We start from the raw sequence: 18,845 nt of genomic DNA, 5'->3' as shown, positions 1-18,845 counted from the left end.
TGACTTTCCCACAGTTAATTGCGTCCCATCATGTCCATGTTATAAACAAGCCTTTTGGATAGTTTCTTCCCACCAGACACATGATGATAGCTAATGTGCATCTTACAGTAGATGTCTAGTAGTTATCGAATGGACATCTACAATATTAGAAAAAACTAATATACATCTACAACTAGGGATGGGCGATAAAACGTTAAGAATCTATATCTAGATAAAACCTTTTCTCGATGGAAGAAAAAGTCTAACGGAATAGACTTTATTTTGAAGGGTCAGAAATTAACACTCGCTTGAGCAAAATTATTCATGTTTATTAATCCTCCTTTTGATGAATTTCTTTAGTCGTCTTCTCTCTTCCTTACCGCCCGCGAGGTTAACAAGCGCATGCGGAACACTCCCACCCCCCCGGTCACTTCCTCTGTGTATTGTTCAGTTTAAGATGAAGAAACGGCGGAACATGCAGCGATTTTTACCAGTATGCAGTCAGAACTGGAGAATAAAGCTGCTTCACTTACAGCCATATCAGACAAATTAATAAAAAGCGTTGATATGGAGACAGCACTGTTGTCAACGCTAATGCTGTGATGCTAATGATGCTATGATAACGAGCTGTTCCATCTGTCACCTAAATGTAAATACACATCGGTTTAAATTTGGACAGTCGTTTCATTGACCAGCCTTTAAGACGTGGCTAATAAATACAAAAAAGTATTCATAGAAAATCCATAAAAAAAACTATTTTTTATAAATACAGTATAATAGAATTGAATCCATTGTGTTTTAGCAGTGTCTTTGTAGCATTACAGAGCTGGTGTTACACCAAAAACTGCAACTGTTCAGATGTTTCCCTCATGAAAGCTGCAGCTTTAATGTTATTGATATATAATAAGTATAATTAACAACATTATACTCTTTTCAGGCTATTTTTGTTATGATTTAATATAAAATGTGATCACTAGGAAGCAGAATTAGGAAATCTTTTTTAAATCCGTTTTTTTTTAGCATGTTTGAATTTGAGTATACAGTTAGATGACAATAAAGACATGTTCATACCTTTTATAAATTAGTTTAATGCAATTTCCTTTTCGTAAAAAAAAATTAAAAAAAATCAGAAAAAGGTTTTATTAGTAAAACGCCTAAGGTATTACTGTGGGAAAAGGGGTTATTATTTGGCTGGTAGATTTTTTTTTTTCTACTGGTCAACTTGGCCGATAACTCAAAAATTTAATTTCGGGCCCTGTGTAGAAGTTTTTCAGTTATTTAAAATCTGACAAAAACCAGTAACTTGCACTGCAAATTGTGCAGAAGGCATGTTCCTTCTAAAACAGTAAATACCACTAATCTTTTTTAACACCTGAAGCAGAGCCATCAAGCATGTTCAATTTCAGACTGAAATAAACGACAACTATCCAGCAAAACGACAAAGGTAAGACCCGCACTGCAGCAACATTCAAAACTACCAGAAGAAATTCTGAGAATTTGCTTTTAGTTCCTAGCCCTAGCTCATTTAGAGGATGTTGACAAAAATGTGTGTCAATTTTATGTTTATTCAGTAAAGCTTGAAAAAATAAAATTTACTTGTAGAATAAACGTTTCTTTTTAAATGGAACTGATCAGACAGTTTGGTGGTCTGTTTTATTTATGTTTTCCTTTTAAACTTTAAAACTATTGCTTTAATTTCCAACTTAGTTTTTAATATAGATGCCTTTTCTTAGTTATCTCAAAAAAACTGTTGCATCGTGTTCCTTAAGTACATCTTTTATGTTTAAAGTATGATAGGAAAGAAATATTTACATCTAAACAACCTACTGATGATTACACATTTCTCTTATTAAGAAGACTATTTAAATCGGACAAATATAAGTATGTGAATTATATCGGTATTGCCTAATAAGAAAAAAACTATATTGTGATTTTAAAAATTCCATATCGCCCAGGCCTATCAACAACCGATATCTATTAGATGTCTAAAAGATGACTAAAAGACATATATTGTAAATGTCTACTGGACATAGGCCTGCACAATTAGTCGCAAATTTATCGTTATCGCGATTTCAAGTTGTGCAATATCCATATCGCAAAACTCGGCGAAAATTGCAATATATGCTAAACCTTAAATGTGCTTAAACAATCTTATGGCAACTTGAACTATTTAATGAATTAGATAAATCCCTTTATGCATTTGACCAGTCAGATTGAGCTTTTTTGTTAGATGTTGCCCTCCTAATTAGACGAAGGTTATTCGGAGAATAATTTAAGGTATTTTGACTCTTATTTAAATTAAACTTTTGCAGTGGAATGGAAATGTTTTTGTTGTTTTTGCTATTTGTTCATTTATCGCAAGTTATATCGTCAATATTGATCACTAATATCGCATATTGCAAGTTTTCCTCATATCGTGCAGCCCTAACTGGACATCTAAGACAACTTTATTTTGTTACTCTTTTACATGTCTACCATTAAGAGGTCTGCTACACATCTACCTGTAGACAGGTATCTTATTGGATGTCTATTGGAGCAGTCTTCTTAAACATTCACTAGATATAAAATATGTTCCACCAATTTTTTCTCCCTAATTTATACATGAAAATGCACGTTTATACTTAAAGAACATTACCTCTGAACAGCAACCCGACACTGTTGTGCAGCAGAAGATAAGGAAATGTGCTTTTAGCTCATTCTAACAATAATCCACTCTGGCACTAGATCAAACCTTTTCCCCTCATTTTGCTTAGTTATATGAGAAGTTAAAAATCTAAACAGAAAAATATTTGTTGGATTGTTGTTTTGGTGTGAGTTTCTGAAACCTTTAATCCCAGGTACATTTCAGTAGAAATGTTTGTTAATTCTTGGAATGTAGAACTTTAACGGGCTGCATGGTGGAGTAGTGATTGGTTCTTACAGCAAGAAGAACCTGGTTCAAATCCCAGCTGGGACCTTTCTGTTTGCATTTTCTCCCTCTACATGTGTGGATTTCCTCCTGCTTCCTACCCCAGTTCAATAGCATGTTTTATAGGTCAATTGCTGTCTGCAAATTGATCCTGTGTGTTTGTGTGGCCCTGTGGCAAACTGGTGACCGGATTAGGGTGTACTCCACCTTCAACAATTACTGGGTTGGAAGGAGCAAACCTGTGACCCCAAAAGGGCTTCAGTGGGTTCTGGAGATGAACGGATAGATGGATGTAAAATTGCAGTGTTTGTCTTAGTAAATAAACTAGTGAATATTAAAAAAAAAAAAAGTCCTTTAATAGACATTTAAAAATAGCCCAAAATGCGATGACTACAAGTAGAAGTAGACTTCTATATCCAGATGTCCATCAGAACACTATTGGTGGACATCTAATAGAGTAAAAAAATGGAGTTGTCAGAGATATCCAGTAGACATCTACATCACTGTAGATATATATTAGCTATCTAATTGACTGTGCCTTGTGGGAAATACTTTGGTTTGTCACTGAATTAGAAACCTGGATGAAGGATACAGTGGAAATGGTTTAACAAGGTAGATTTATGCCAATAACATGAACATATGGATGATGGAGCTGCAGACAGCCAATTTTAACACAGAGCAGCCGTCACGATGACCCTGGCCAAGGGTACAGAAATGCTCAATGAACAAACTGTTCGGTTCAATCACTATTATTTGCAACTGTTTTTTTGTCTGCCTGATGCTTCCATCAACAAAAACATTGATAATTAGAGCCAAGCAGACCCTCAGTTCTGGTTTGTTATGATAAATGACTTTCCTGATGATGCAAGTTTATTAAGAAATGTCCCTCTGGGATAAATAAAGTTGTTTGAGTTGAACTGAAGTGCAGGTCTGAAAAAGTCAGACAAGAATTCACAAAGAAAAACACAAATTTCCTGTACCTTTTTTGCCCAGTTTTGAGAAAGGATTGATTTTTCTTAAATTAAACCTAAGGATGTAAATAATGAGGCTACATTCACATCAGGCATGTGATGCATTCTCAAGAACACGCTAAAAGCGCATTCTTAACGTGCGTTTAGCCCATGGTGTTCACACTGGACATCACTTGACGTCACTATCAAATCAGATTCCCTGTTTGGTCATAGTTCATCTCGGGTTAAACTTAAAAACGTGGGTCCAACGAAGATGCCTTTTATATGTAGCGCCTGAAATAAACTTGCGTAGCGACACGGGAACAGGAGAGTTTTAAACGCAGAAGCACAAAACGCGCATCTATGCGCATTTACAAAGACTTTTCATTGGAAGTGGTCACTTGAACGCGCATTGTAGAGGGCGGTGTGAATGTAGCTTTGAGAGTGAACATGCAGTTTCATGAAAAACAGCCAGATTTAGACCTTTTCCTCTGACATTCACTTGTAAAGTAAAGAACTGCTTTATTTTCTTAACAGAATCCTCACACAAAGTAGACAGACGTGGAAAATCCCTACAATACATGAAACTAATGTTTTACTCTCCAGTTCTTTACTAAGCCGCTTTGGCTTCAGCTAAATGGTTTGATGAGGGTTGTGTCTCAATGGACTAAAACACCTTTGGAACAGCAGCTTGGAGATAACGAAATGTAAAAAATTGAGAAATTGTTGATTTTTTGAAATAAAAAATCAGACTGAGTGCCTCCTGGCCTCCATCGTACCTCCTAAGCTGTCTTACATTTTTGAAACACATCTTTAGTCTAATGCGGAGCTGGAGAGACAAATCAAACTCTCTCCATCCATCTATCCATCCATCTTTATGACCTGCTGAAGCTCTTTTGAGCTCATAGGGTTGCTGGAGCCAGCTCAGCTACTGTTGGGCAAAGGCAGGCTACACCCTGAATAGGTCACCAGTCTGTCACAGGGTCAGACACACCCACTTTCAAACCTAGGGGCAATTTAAGGATACGAATTAACGTATGAAGCATGTTTTTTGGACGGTGGGAGGAAACCGGACTGCCCGGAGAAAACCCACGCATGCACGAGTAGAACATGCAAACTCCACACCGCGAGATATCAGCCGGGATTTGAACCAAGGCTTCTTGCTGCAAGGTGAAAGCGCTAATCACTACACCCCCGTGCAGCCCGCCTGAATCCATTCAATAGAAAATGTATTGTATTTATTTTGGAAAGTCCCTGTGAGAACTGAAAACTCCCACAGATCTTTTTTCTAACACTTTAACGTCATTAACAATTAGTCAGCAGAAAAGACCTTCATTTGATTTTAAAGTAAATACTAAGTAAACACGTTTGTCTTGTCTCTAAAAAAATTAAAATAACAGAAGCTGACAGCATTCTAATAAAACAAACCTGTCAGGTGTTTTTTTGGGGGGACTTGCAGAAGAATTATTTCAACCAATAAAGAAGCAGAATGTGACTCACCCAGAAAAAAGAAGTGGAGTGTCTGTTCCGCGGCAGCAAAAGTGGAGGGTGTTGAGGGGGGCCCCGGCCCCTCTCAGGCAGTAAATGGGGGAAGGAGCGGGATGAGCCATCCTCCTTCACTGGTGCAGTTGGTGCATGGAGGTTGTAAAGCTGCACGTCGCAGTCACTGCAGGAGTAAATTCCAGTTGAGTTCAGTGTGTTCAAAGCATCGTGCCAAAAGAGGAACAAGCTGAAAGCAACAAAGCAGGCATGAAAATGTTCCCAATCAAAACCTAACTTCTACAGAAAGTGCACAGAAAAACAAGTCGACTAGAAGGCAAATTGTCATGGTTGTTTCTTTGTTACTTATTGCATTAAAACCTAGAAGACAGGAGTCTGAGGAGAGCTCTCTTCTTGCCCTCAGGCCTCCCAGCTCACCACAGTTGCATTAAATATTCAATCTGTATTTACACTTGTAGCCACAAAGCCTCTGGCTCCCGCACACAAAGTCTTCTTCCTTTTAGAAGCACGTGATAACACCTTTCTTACTCAATACTTCATAAATCACCAGGCTGACAACTTAATTACAGCAAACAGACAGAGATTCTGGCTTGTCACTCTTCTAGTGATCAACAGCCGTTGTCCCAGAGGCAGAGCTGGCAGCTCAGGCTTTTATTCAGCTTGTAGGTGAGGAAACCGAACCGACCGCAGGTATGCACCAAACCGAGGAAACCAAGCAGCTACATCAAGCTGCAGCAAAGGATGAAAGCTCTCTCCATCCGCTAAATAAACACTATTTCATATCAAAAGTGGGTCAAATGATCGAAAATTACTGTAAATACAATACATCGAAATAATATATCCAACGAATAGTTTCACAAGAAAACTCAATGACGAAATTATAACGATCATTAGCAATATTATAATAATATTAGACCAGGTTTAGTTCCACAAAGAGGCAACATTCAAATGTCAGATTGGCACCTAAAAAAAGCCAGTCCCCCTCCGATCATATCCTGATTTATTGTAAATCGTTCCTGGTGATCTTTAAATTATGATTATGCCTTTTTAAGCCAAAAATCAAAAAGCCTGTGTCGTTTTTTAGAACATAGCCTCTGCAGAGCGGCAGTAGTTCATTAGAAATTTGCCTTGCAGAATATCCCTGGCCCCACTTCAGAATCAGAATCAGAATGCCTTTATTGTCATTGTTACACAAGAAACTTGTGACAACAAAATTTCCGGTGCTCTCCAGCTGCTTAAACAATAAAAATAGGTACCGGTAATCTTCTAAAGAACGATAAAATAGTGTTTAACTGAAAATATACATATGTCCAAGCTACATAACTTTTCTTAATTGCACTATATTGCACATGGGAATTGATAATATTGCACATTGGCTTCAAATATTGCACGAGTTACAGATTTTTGTGGGATTCACATTTGTTTAGGAGGTTGACTGCTCTGGGAAAAAAACTGTTCTTGACTCTATTTGTGCGAGCCTTGTGGGATCTGTACAACTGCTACCGTCGGCCTGACGGTAGCAGTTGGAACAGGTGGTGGTTGGGATGGTGGGAGTCCTTGATGATTTGTCTGGCTCTGCTCGTGTAGCGAGAGCTAGCAATGTCTTCTAGGCTGGGCAAGGGGGAGCCGGTGATTTTCTGGGCCGTGTTGATCACCCTCTGCAGCGCCTTCCTGTCACTTCCTGACATCCATCTGTTTTCAATCTCACCCGCTAGCTTACACCCTTCACAACCCCAACCTAACATTATAGTCGCAACAAAAATGGGGAGCAATTTTGGAGCTATCCAGCCGTACAGTTTTGAGCCAGATGCCATCTCGGATGAGGAAAATAAAGACGTCTAGTATATGGATCTAGTTGTCTTCAAGTGGATTCCCATCCAGCATCTTTTCTAAGCAATAAATACGTGTTTTTTTTCGAACTGTATTTTTTTCGTATGCTCCTAATTCACAGCGGTTTGAATAAGAAAATTAGAATCTTAAAATACGTCCTCCATTGTGAGAAAAATGCTAAAAGGTCATGTTGAAAACACTAAAATCATAATTTTCATTGGAGTGGGTCTTTAGTAACAAAGGTTATACACATTTATGGCATTGTAAAAGAAGACTTGACAAAATTAGATGTTGGTGCACCGCATGTTCTAATTCCTGCCGCTCATCCTCACATGCATGCTCCTTACTAATGTGGCACTATTTAAAGAGAAAGAGAAAGGTTTCCGGACAGTAAAATGTTTTTTTTTTCAAGCATTGTTCAAAAAAAATCTTTCCTTTGGTTATTATTATTTCTATTTTGTACCAAGTCTTTTTTGGCCAAAGTGCTGCAAATATAGACCCCCCTCTCCGCTGATATTCTGACCACTGTCTCATTTCCCGCTTTTCCTCACAGCTCTGGCTCGCTGCAATCAGCAGACCCTGAAACTGGAGCCTGAGGCATCCAGAAGCAGCTCATTTCAGGAGGTTAGTAGTTTAATTGCCCATGTGAATCTGTGGAGCGGAGAGACGGAGACCTCTGACCGGCCCGCCTAATTAAGCACGCAGCACGGCAGTCTGTCAGTGGACCAGCGCCGCTGCAAATCTATTATCCTCTGAACATAGCCACAAGTTTTCCAAAACACCTACCAAATTTTCTGCTCTACAAGACAGATTTAAAAGTTTTAACTTTTTCAAGAAACGAAAGTGTGCCTTATAAATGAATTAATCCTGGTCACGCGTACTGATGTTTAAGCAATTTTGAGAGGTACATGGCGCTCTGTAAGCTAACGTGTAGCAGAGTCAAACTGTGTTTTTTTTTTTACATGTTATTTACAAGATTGGGAGTTAGCGTAGTCACAGCAACGTTTATTTGAGCAATATCACTTTACTTTTGTATGTTTTGCAAGCAAAGTTGATAGTTCCAGTTATTGTGAATACGCTAACACTCCTGACGTGCAGCTTTGTTTAATTTTAAGTGTTACTAGCTTGGTCACAGTAATGTTTGTTTTAGCGGAATCTTCTGTTTTTTAGGTTATACAAATCCAGGTATTGTAAGTACGCTAATGTGCCTAACGCTTCTAACGTGGATGAGATGTAGCGTGTTTCAAAGTTATAGAGTATGTCCGAGTTCCCACCCTAACCCCCTATATAGGGCACTATATAGTATATATATAAAGTGCGTTCGCTATTTTGCCATCTGAATCTGCAATTCCAAAAACCAGTGACCTGGAAATTTCCCAGAAGACTCTGCGAACACCCAGTGCGCATCGATGCTCACTAGATCGGCAAATATAGACCACAATGCATTGCGTCAAAACATTTTCCCCAAAAAAAGTAGTTAAATGTATTTTTTTGATAAACTAACAACGTTTTTATCTTCAGAAGACAGTGGACTCATAAATAATCTTAGCAAAACACTTACCGTAATTTCCGGACTACAAGCCGCTACTTTTTTCCTGCGCTCACAGCCCTGCGGCTTATTCTGTGACGCGGCTAATTTATGGATTTGATTGGCGGCCGCCATGTACGAACATTCGGGCTCGGTGAATGGTTTTGTGTGCGCCATTCCCCACCAAGCACATATCATTTTTTTTAACACACCTCTGAGCAGCCAAACAGCATGGAGGTCACTTCAGGTCTTAGACACTTCAGTCATGGTTCAACAAAAAGAAACACGCATGCCCGGCCGCATCCCAGAATCCTTTGGTGCCATTAGACCCAACGTGCACTTGATCGCCGCTACAATATGATAAAGCTTTCAAGTTAAAAGCAATCGTTAAAAGCAGCGTGAAAAAATCCCCCATCAGTAAATGGAAATGCCGGTCAGCTGCGTGACGGAGAGAACAGCGCATGCTCAGAAGTGTATTTACCTCTGAGTCATAGTGACTCGGCTGGCTGCACGTAAATATGTGTGAATAACATCAGCCTTTATTTTGTCGGGACACGACTGGAAACACAAATCCATTTGGTCGTTTTTACGGTTTCTGACTGAGCGGAATTTTGCATTGAAAAGCTCACAGCCACCATGTGAGCTTTTCGGATAGGAAGGGGAGACAAGGAGCCCGCTTGGCGAGCGCGGAGCGCAGAGGCGTCCGGGGAGCAACAAGTGTTTGTTGTGAAAGGAAGCTTCTGACGAACGCGCCGCGCTGAGGCGCGCGTATCGCGCTGAGGCGCGCGCTATTTTACTGATGTTTTTTAACCAGCCCCGTTAGTACCATAATGCTGCCGCGACACAAGTGGAAGGAGAGCTGTTCCTTTTCACCCCTCCATGCACTGCTGCTCCTTGCTCATTCTTAAACACGAACAACAGTGTGGCGAGCCGGGCGTTGGCCCCGCCTTTAGCCCCTAAGACTCATGGGAAATGGGGGATCGCGGATGTAAATTTCCTCATCATAACTGAGGGATGTAATGTTGATTATATGGTTACTGTTAGTAATTTTATGTATGATACCTAGTTTTTAAATAAGTTAAAAAATATAAAAAAAAAATCAAATAAAAAAACCCATAACTGAGGAACTTGTGAACAGAATAGAAGTTCATGCTGTTTCAGATGTGGGTGTAATTAGATACATGAGCTTGAGACAAGGCCAGTACTTGCCCACAGTGTGGTAATGAGCCATGTACACTCTGGTAGTCAGGATGCACTTTGTCGAGGCAGCGGCTTGTATACTGATGCGGCTTGTGTATGTACAAAAACATTTGAGCACGTTAAAATACGTGGGTGCGGCTTGTAATCGGGTGCGCTTTATAACCCGGAATTTACGGTATTTCAATTAGATTTTAACTTCAAACTTAAATCCATGACATCATATCCACCGTTTAAAAAAAAAGTAGTGAGCATGGTGTCCGAATTGCTTTTAAAATTCACTGCCCCTGCATAGTGCTGCACTAAATAGTTTTTAAGTAGTTAGGGGTTAGGGCGGGAATTCAGACACAACCCTAGAATCACTGAAAACACAGTTAATAAATTCTGACTTAAACTTATCTCTGACTCTTTCGTCTCGCTCAATGGACCTTATAGATTGGTGCTCCTTATAAATGGAATTTTTAAAAAATAGAGCATTCTTTGACAGTGCACCTTATAATTCAGTACACCCTATAAAGCAAAAAATGTGGTATTGCATAATGCTTAACTGCATTTATACAGAACGTAAAGCAGAATCTGAAAGTAGAAATTGAAACAAGGAAAGCTTTCAAACAACTGTACAAACTTGTCTTTGTGTGACATAAAGAAGAAAAAAAACAGTCAAGCGTGTTTTGTGCAGGTCTATCAGTTAAGCTGCTTCTCCTGTGAAAAGGTAAGGCTGCATTCCTGAGTCAGAGCGTTGTGCCTCTGTGTGACGGGGGAGGCTCACTCTGAAAACAGGTGGATTAAGCATCGCTTATTGTCCTCCTGCAGTGAGCCTGCATAGAGCTGTGAGTCACGGATTCAGCAGCCTGAGACTTGCTGCTTTCATTGTCTGCAGAACCAAGAGCTGCAAAAGTTTCCACAAGCCTGCTGTCAGTCAAAGCTAACGGCCAGTTAGGGAAATTACACTGTGTAGGGCTAAAAGGACCTACTCACGGAACATTCTCTGTACTGAACGGTGTTGAAAAAGTGTCACTTGGAGGCTGATTATTAGCCATCTTTGGCAGTCTCAAAATACTCCTCCAAAGACCAATGGAGGTTAGTGGCAAAAGGAGGCACTGACTTTTATCTATAAACAGTCAGATTTCCCCTTTATATGAAGCATTGTACAGTCTGATTTCGATGATCGCATCAGCGGTTGAAGAATTACGGTACGTCAAAGAGCGTGTGTTATTCCAGTGTCGCCGGCAGCATCTCCAGTATCAAAGGGTTAAAGTATCCGTCCAAGTTCACGCTCCATTTCCATCGTGCACAATTCAATTGGTGACATCAGAGCTTATTTGACCAATGTACAATATATATATATGTTGCACTGTCGTTTTTTGAAAAGAATTAAGGCTTTTAAGTATCCCTTATACAGTGGATTTATTTTTCAACCAGTGTGCCGCAATACACCAGTGTGCCGATAAAAATGACCATATATTTTTATCTGCACTTTGTAAACTTTTTTTTTCCTTTTCACTAAGAGGTGTATTGTTTGTGTTATTTTTATCAACAAAATAGAGTACCGTGACTCATAGAAGGTTGAAAAACACTTGTCTGTGGTCTCCATGTATTATGGCTCAATTGATATCATAATAGACCTGCACTACAAAGCACACATTTATTGTCATCATAATATCAGCCAGGGTTCGTTTCCCAGGGGTTGTGATGAACTTCATCCAGTGTGGGTCCTTGGGCATGAACCTTCGCACAACTGACTATGTTGCTACTAGGGGGCCCATGTCTGTTATGTGTTCATGTATCGCGACTCATATCGTCATCGAAATATTGATCAATACTATCAAACATCACAAGTTTCCACATATCATGCAGCCCTAAATCATAAGGTAACATAACTGTGATGTATTGCACACACAGCACAATTGTACCATTCCCTGGTGCAGGCAACAGTTCTGCAAGAAGGCCAAGAGTTCATTTACCAACAATGAAATGAGAGCAATCATGGCAACCCAAACTGAGTCAACTGTACTCTGGCATTGAACAGTGAGCTGTGAGTAGGCCCAAAAGGGGTAAAACCAAAATCAAAGGTAAAAGTTGACGATAATGACCACTTTCCCTTGTAACTGCTTCCTCTGTGGAGTGTTGCCAGTTTTCCAGGCGTCAGCAATCTCTGCCGTGCCACCAACAATAGGCCTGTTGTTGTGGTTGCAAGCAGGTCACCCACAAACCCAAACACCAACATGCAGGCAGCTCAGGAAAGGAGACACAGATACTGTAAACAAACACGAGAGGGGCAGGACGTCACTCAAATGTGTCAACAAAGACGCCTAAAGTTCCTCCAACAGAAAGAGGCTGCCATTTGTCAAAATAGTATTTTTAAACAAGCTCCAAATGAAGAATGGAGCTTAGAGACCATGCATGGGCACGTCATTGCTTCTCTGAAGTTTACTGCATCACTTTTCATAAGCATGCAAAATAGGTTTTTATGAAGTGATTGAGCAGCAGATATGAAAAGCTAAAATAAGTCCGTAAAGTTCTCTGTGCCAGTCACTCTTATTAAAAATGACCAGTTCACTAACCGAACCTAATGAAACCTTCATGTCATGGAGAGGTATGATAAATCTGGCTGACTGATTAATGCATCAGACCTGGATTAGGGAGCCAGTGGGAAGCGGCAAGAAAGGCGGACCGAGGCTCCTGCTGGCCCAGAAACAGATAAGACAGCTCTGCGTAATCTGACTCTAAGTCCATGGATAAAGGCAGTTTGTCTCTTCTTGGGCCGTCTGTCCACACCTAGCGGGTAATTAGGCCTAATTATGAGAGAAAGGTCCGCTTCCCCTTCATGTTATTAAATAAGAGCTGGCCTCGTCCGCCGGGCATCTCTCAACACAGGCAAGGGGCTGGCGACCTTCACATCAAACACAGCCACCATTTGTGCCCCCACCCATCCCTCTTCCACTAAAGCACCCACTCCCTCATTGACGTGGCTGGACATATAAAGAGGGAGGGGACAGTATTCATTATGATATGGGCCTTCAGAGCTGAGGGGGGAAGTCCTGTCAGAAATTCCTTGCCTTGCGCTGGTCTCATGTGATTAGCTGTGACCCACCTGAGCTGCCCCCCCCCATCCCAGTCATTCATAAATTAGGGCGATATGCTGATCACAGGAGTGTATTATAGAAGCTTTCTAATGCTCCGGCTTCACAGGACCCATTATGGAGGCATGGGATCCCAAGATCCCGAGCTGTGATATCACTTTCATCAAATATGAGATCTGAGCTGGACGATGAAAACCCAGAGGGGATTACACGACTCGAAAGCTCCATTCTAGATAGGCCTTCCTCTGAATCCCTGACAACAACAATCCATCAAATTTTCTGTTACCCAAACCCGTCCATGGTCAGTGCATTATACCCCAGCTGTTAGTCACTCTGCTCTTTAAGGCGCCCTTATCTCCTGCTTCCCTTCTTGTCACTGTCTGGGCAGCTGGGCATTTCCACCTCCATGGTCAGTTGGTGGCTTGCCCTATCGCCATTAGTCACTGACTTATCCCTCCCCCAGGAGGAACTCCAGTCCTTTAGGAGAGGAAACCAACGTGCCAAATAGAAGGCAAGCTCCATTCTGAAAGTCTCCTTAGAAAAACAGTGCAGGAAGTGGCAAGGAACACACACACCCTTTATTGTGTCTTAGTGGGGGAATCTAGACTGGATAAACAGCCCAGTGTGAGATAGAGGCTGAAGTCAGACACAAGTGCACCAACACCCACTGTCAGTCACAGATCCAATGAGCGGGAAGAGGTAGCATTGTTTGCGTGAATGGCGTGAATGCTAAGCACAGGCCATTGCAGATAAGGGCTCAATGCCTTGTGGGTGTCACTGAAGCAGGGACTGATGGAGCTCAGTGTCACAGGCTTCTGATTTAGGAGGTTCTGGCAGTGGTCAACAGGTTCCTTGAGCTTTATCTGTTTGCACTATCACCCATTTCCTCCATAAGGTCATTTACCTGGACACTACAAGACAAAGAGACACAAGAGGGCTGACAGCTCGAGTGTCATCATACATCACCACACATTCTGGGCGTGATGGCCTTTTGACATGTGGAGATTTTTGCTGTCAGTACAGCCAAGACAGGAACAAAAGTGGGTGTTTACGGGACCATAATCCCAATGAGACAGAATGCAAAAAATTAGGAAAGCAGGAAAATACTGGTTCAAGTTTTCAATGAGTACATCCATGCTGTTGGAGCTGTCAATCACTTCTGTGTGTCATGAGTCATGACGTGCAGACTAAGCAAAGAACAATGGGACTCCTGACAGAAAGCTTGTCATAAGTACAAACTAAGTAGTTTCTAGAGTTCATCTTGTACTACCTTGCCAAATGCACCAAGTTACACAATGGCAAATTTATTACACCAGCAGAGTCTCTGCCTCTGTCAATTCTCATCATCATCATAGAAAACTATTGATCTGGGAAAATCTATTTTAAAACTGAGCTTTAGATATAATTCAAGATCATGCAAATCTTTAAAAAACCTTTTCATTTTAAAAAATTGTACAAAGTGCTTAAGTATCTAAGGTAAAATATCTATTTTATTGTCATGTCCACAGCAATTATGTAAATTTTTTAAGGTTTATGTATATTTGACATTTAGACATAATTTCATTGAACTTTGTACAAGATATTTGCCTAACTATGATTTAGAAATTCAATCTGAGCAGAGCATTAGATTTGAGCATTTTAAGTCTCACTCCGTTCATCTTTTGATCTACTTTCAAAGCATTCCCTGTGGTTTTTAATTATGATTATGCTGCTTTTAGCTAAAATCAAAAAAATTCTAGGACATTGTTTCTGCATTTTGGCAGGAGTTCCTCAGAAAGTCACCTCTGAGATGTGAGCAAAACTGTTGGCACAGAGTGAGCCCCCCCCCCCCCCCCCCTTATTTCCCATCATCCCTTTGCATACACGCCGCTATCTAACAGCCCCTCACACCCCAACTTAACATTAGCGGTCCAAAAATGGGCAGCAATGATAGAGCTATCCAGCTGTACAGTTTTGTTCCAATTGCCAGCTCAGATGAGAAAAAGAAATGTACATGGATCTATTTGTCTGCAAGTGGATGCATCGGAATGGAGCCAAACAGGGATCTTGTGGCTGGCCAACTATAGCAGCTGTCACTGTTACAGGCTATTTCCAAATGCATTTTTGTCTGTCTGCTCCTGATTCAAAACTATTTGAATAAAGAAATACAAATGCAACTTTAACCATAAAGTTTCATTGTAAATGTCCTCCATCAAAAATACAATTTTCATTTAAATGATGATTTTTTTTTTATTCTTAAAAAAGAGCACAAGGGAGAAATATCTAAAGTCTCCTCATCTCCATATCAACAATATAGATTTGAAAACAGTTGTGTTTGTTTCATATTAAACATTATTTTTATTAAGTTTCTCACAAGTCATTTGCCTAAATTGTCCATCTTACAACACAATATAAATACAATGAGCAAAAGGTCAACGTGAGCATTTAATGAGACAAAATGACAGTAGATGCACCCAATGGGGCAACTAAATCTAAAAGCTTATGAATAACGCCTGGAGAATGATCGAGATAAATGACAAATGCAAAACAGCAGATCATATGGTGTACAATAAATGTTGAAACTTGTTTGATTTGATAGGGGGTTAACACAGATTTGAGGATTAAAACCAAAATCAACCTGACCTGAAAACTGCACGTCAGACTAAGTTTTTATAATGATTTTTTTTTCTTTTATTTTGCTTTAACTGACCCACAAACAGAAGCATGACGAACCGACAAATACGTCAGACACACATGAAGATCAGGCTAACTTTAGCAGAGTGCTATCAGTTCCCTGCAGCTTCTTAAGCTTCTTCTATAAATGCAGGGAGTACCTTATAGTTCTACAAATAAATAATTCAAAACGTATGTGAAAATACCATATTAGTCAGACACCGCAGGTCTCAAGGCGGCACACTAGAACCAGCAAGTCGCTCCCGAATGGCACATTGTGGAGTCGAAGGACCTTTGTTTACAGCAGATGAGGTGTCCATAAAGGTGCCTGAACAAAATGTATCAACGTTCCCACGCTGTTTTTCTTTCTTTTTTTCCCTCAACAGTTTTAATTTAAGCACGCCATACTCGAAAATAGCAATTGTTTGTACCTAAACATTTTTCTTTCTTTTTTTATTTATTGTATTTTTGCTTAAACCTGAAACCTATGCCTACGGCACTTCTGTAGGATCCTGCTTTAAGTTGCATAAAACAATTACTAATAAAAAATAAATATATAATAGCTTACGCTGTAAATTTTAAAATAAAAAATAATGGGTGTAAATGCACAATACAAACATTTTTAAATGCAAGTTTCTGTTTTCAGCACCATTTGTACATCCAAATATGTTTTCTTGAAATGGTAAAAGGAAATTTTAGGGAATATTTTTGTATGAGCGTTGGTTTTAATAGTTGTGCAAGACAAAAAAAATGGGCGTTTTTTTGTTTTTTAAGCTAACATTGATGTCAATCACAGAAACTATTAAGGAAATTAAATTTAAAAAAGAAAAGAAAGAAAGAAATAAAGGCATAGAAACTGCACAAACAGTGTTTTTTAAAAACACTTTCTTTTTAATTGAGAAAAAGAGACAGAGAAAACAGTGGACACTAATCCACAGAGCACACAGACTTCTTTCATGGGAGTTATGGGCAGAGACCTTCATTTGTCCATGCCTATCATAGAGAAAGAGCAGTCTCTGAGCTGAAAGATTAGATGAAACCAGAGTGTTTTAAACCTCTTCTGTGGACGTGGATTAGAGTCAGGCAACCCCCCAACCCACCCAACTCCAAAATGAACCAACACAGAGTACAGGTGGCTGAGAGTTTAAGAAGTTAAACCACAAAAAAAAAGAAACTATCAGCCTCAGTAAAAGGAAAGCCAGAAAACACTGGTGATAGCTTTCACTCTAAAATACAGTGAAACAGCAGAAAAACATTTGACTATATCCTTGAAGTGAGCGACCTTGGGAGAATTTCAGGCTACTCAAGCAGTGCGTTTACTTCGGTTACTCCTCCCTAGGGCGGTTCAGTTTAATCAACTCACCTGTTCAGCGTCCTATTTGAGTTTAGGTGTGCAAGATTTTCATTCTTCTCCTTCACCGCAAGCGCCCCACCCTCCTCCCCGGCTTTCACCTGTGAGCTCCGTTGGGGGTAGTTTATTACTAAAAAGTTTTATGGAGATCTTGTCTTATGAAAATTGCCAAACTAAAAGAATGTGAAAATAAATTTCTTTACTGCATGAGTTGTCTGACTGAAGTTTATTTTATTAAGCATACTTGAGTATAAGTATACTAAGTCTGTATACATGTAGTGTAGGAAGTATACTAACTGAATACGTCTGCAAACTAATTTGAAACATTTTAAATTTACACTAAATGGATCATATATAAAGAGAGACAACTTCAAGGATACTACCTCACTTTTAGAATACTAGCTTGTATGCATGCTTGTAGTACAATTAAATACATTTTTTGAATCAGAATATTGATATACAATTGAAATATGACTACCACTAATCTTCTTAAATGAAAGCTCAAAATTCTGAGTACCGCTATTTTTTGTCAACCTTAAAAAAAGGGGAAAAGGCCTGTCAGAGCTGCAAGGACTTCAAACCAATTAGAGCAAATGGAAGCTACAGGACACTAACCCCTCTGCAGGAGGTGGCAGAAAGCACATCCTCCCCTCCCTCGACAGATTCATCGTCATCAATTATTCCTGGTTTCTCAGTTTACTGATGAGCAGGACAGGTGCAGGGGACAATGCCAGGGTGCCCTTGGGAGCACGTGCTTTGGTCTCCCCATGTGTCCAAGGAGACATGAGAAGGTTGGAGGTAGGAGAGGATGAGAAGGTTGGTTGAGGTTGCATGCAGAGTTGTGCAGTCGATCCCTGGAATCCCACTCTTCATTAAGCCGGGCCAGGCAGGTCATTTTACAGCTCATCACCAAATTAGAAATGCTGTGGGTCAGACTGGGGAGCAGTCAGACCAGCAGAGAGATGGAAATAGAGGTACGGCTTTGATTTAGCATGCTTTCACTCGTTGACCGGGGGGATCTTTAGAAGCCAAGGGGACAGAAAAAGACAACATTTCATGGAGTATTAATTATATAATCTGTGGTCCGGTGATTGAACTGATTACGTAGTGTGGATATGAAGCAGCTGAAACAAACGACCAAAATAAATGTCTTTATTTTGAGAAGTACAGCAAAGTGAAGTTAAAGTCACAAAGAAAAAAAAGTGAATAGAGACAATAAGGAATATGTAGGGGTATGTGTATCCTTAACAAAAGGTAGTACACTTGAGGTTTGTTTTATTAAGTATACTTGAGTATAAGTATAGCAACTTATACTTGAGTTTAAGTATAGCAACTAGAGACCATGCACGGGTAGTGTAGGAAGTATATTGGGTACTTCTTCAGACTAAATTGGAACATTTTAGGTTGACAATATGTACAGTAGATAGTACATAAAAGGAATCTTGAAGTGCACTGCTATGATTTTAGTATAGACTAAGTATACAGAGTACACGTAAATAGACTACTTTTTTCTAAGGGTACTCAGAGAGATATAGTGTGCAGAATATCCTCTGGTGATGTTTGTCTAAAATGAGTGTAAGGGCTTTCATCTAAAGGACATTGTCTTGTCAAACAAAAACCTGCACATGTTGCTTGATGTGAACTCTGCCTTTACAAACACTCACACAGCTCATCCCATTGACCCAGAACCATCCAACTGCATCACAGGTTGAGGCTATAAAGTCTTTTTGTACTGATTTTTCTTGTTGCACAGCTTGTGCGGTATTTTACTGTATGCGTGTGAGCCTTGGGAAAGTTAAAGTCTGATTGATTGAAGCATTCTAAAGCAATTTTTTTATAGATCTAGAAGATCTATAAAAGTGCAAAA

At 39.8% G+C, this 18,845-nt stretch overlaps 1 protein-coding gene across 1 annotated transcript in view; it reads right to left on the bottom strand.

Moving 5' to 3' along the window:
* The window catches only part of gnb1l (G protein subunit beta 1 like), a 38,958-nt gene extending 23,015 nt beyond the window's left edge, over positions 1 to 15,943 (bottom strand). The window contains exons 1-2 of the mRNA XM_004072750.4: positions 15,834 to 15,943; positions 5,338 to 5,503 (exon numbers count right to left, since the gene is read on the bottom strand). Of these exons, the coding sequence (XP_004072798.1) occupies positions 5,338 to 5,447 (110 nt within the window). The 5' untranslated portion in view covers positions 5,448 to 5,503; positions 15,834 to 15,943. The remainder of the gene's footprint in view (positions 1 to 5,337; positions 5,504 to 15,833) is intronic.
* Positions 15,944 to 18,845: the final 2,902 nt, after the last annotated feature.

Source organism: Oryzias latipes, chromosome 9 (assembly GCF_002234675.1).
Source record: "Oryzias latipes chromosome 9, ASM223467v1".
Taxonomy (NCBI): Eukaryota; Metazoa; Chordata; class Actinopteri; order Beloniformes; family Adrianichthyidae; genus Oryzias; species Oryzias latipes.
Note: the sequence above shows the minus strand (reverse complement) of the source record. Positions and strands in the feature narration are given on the sequence as shown.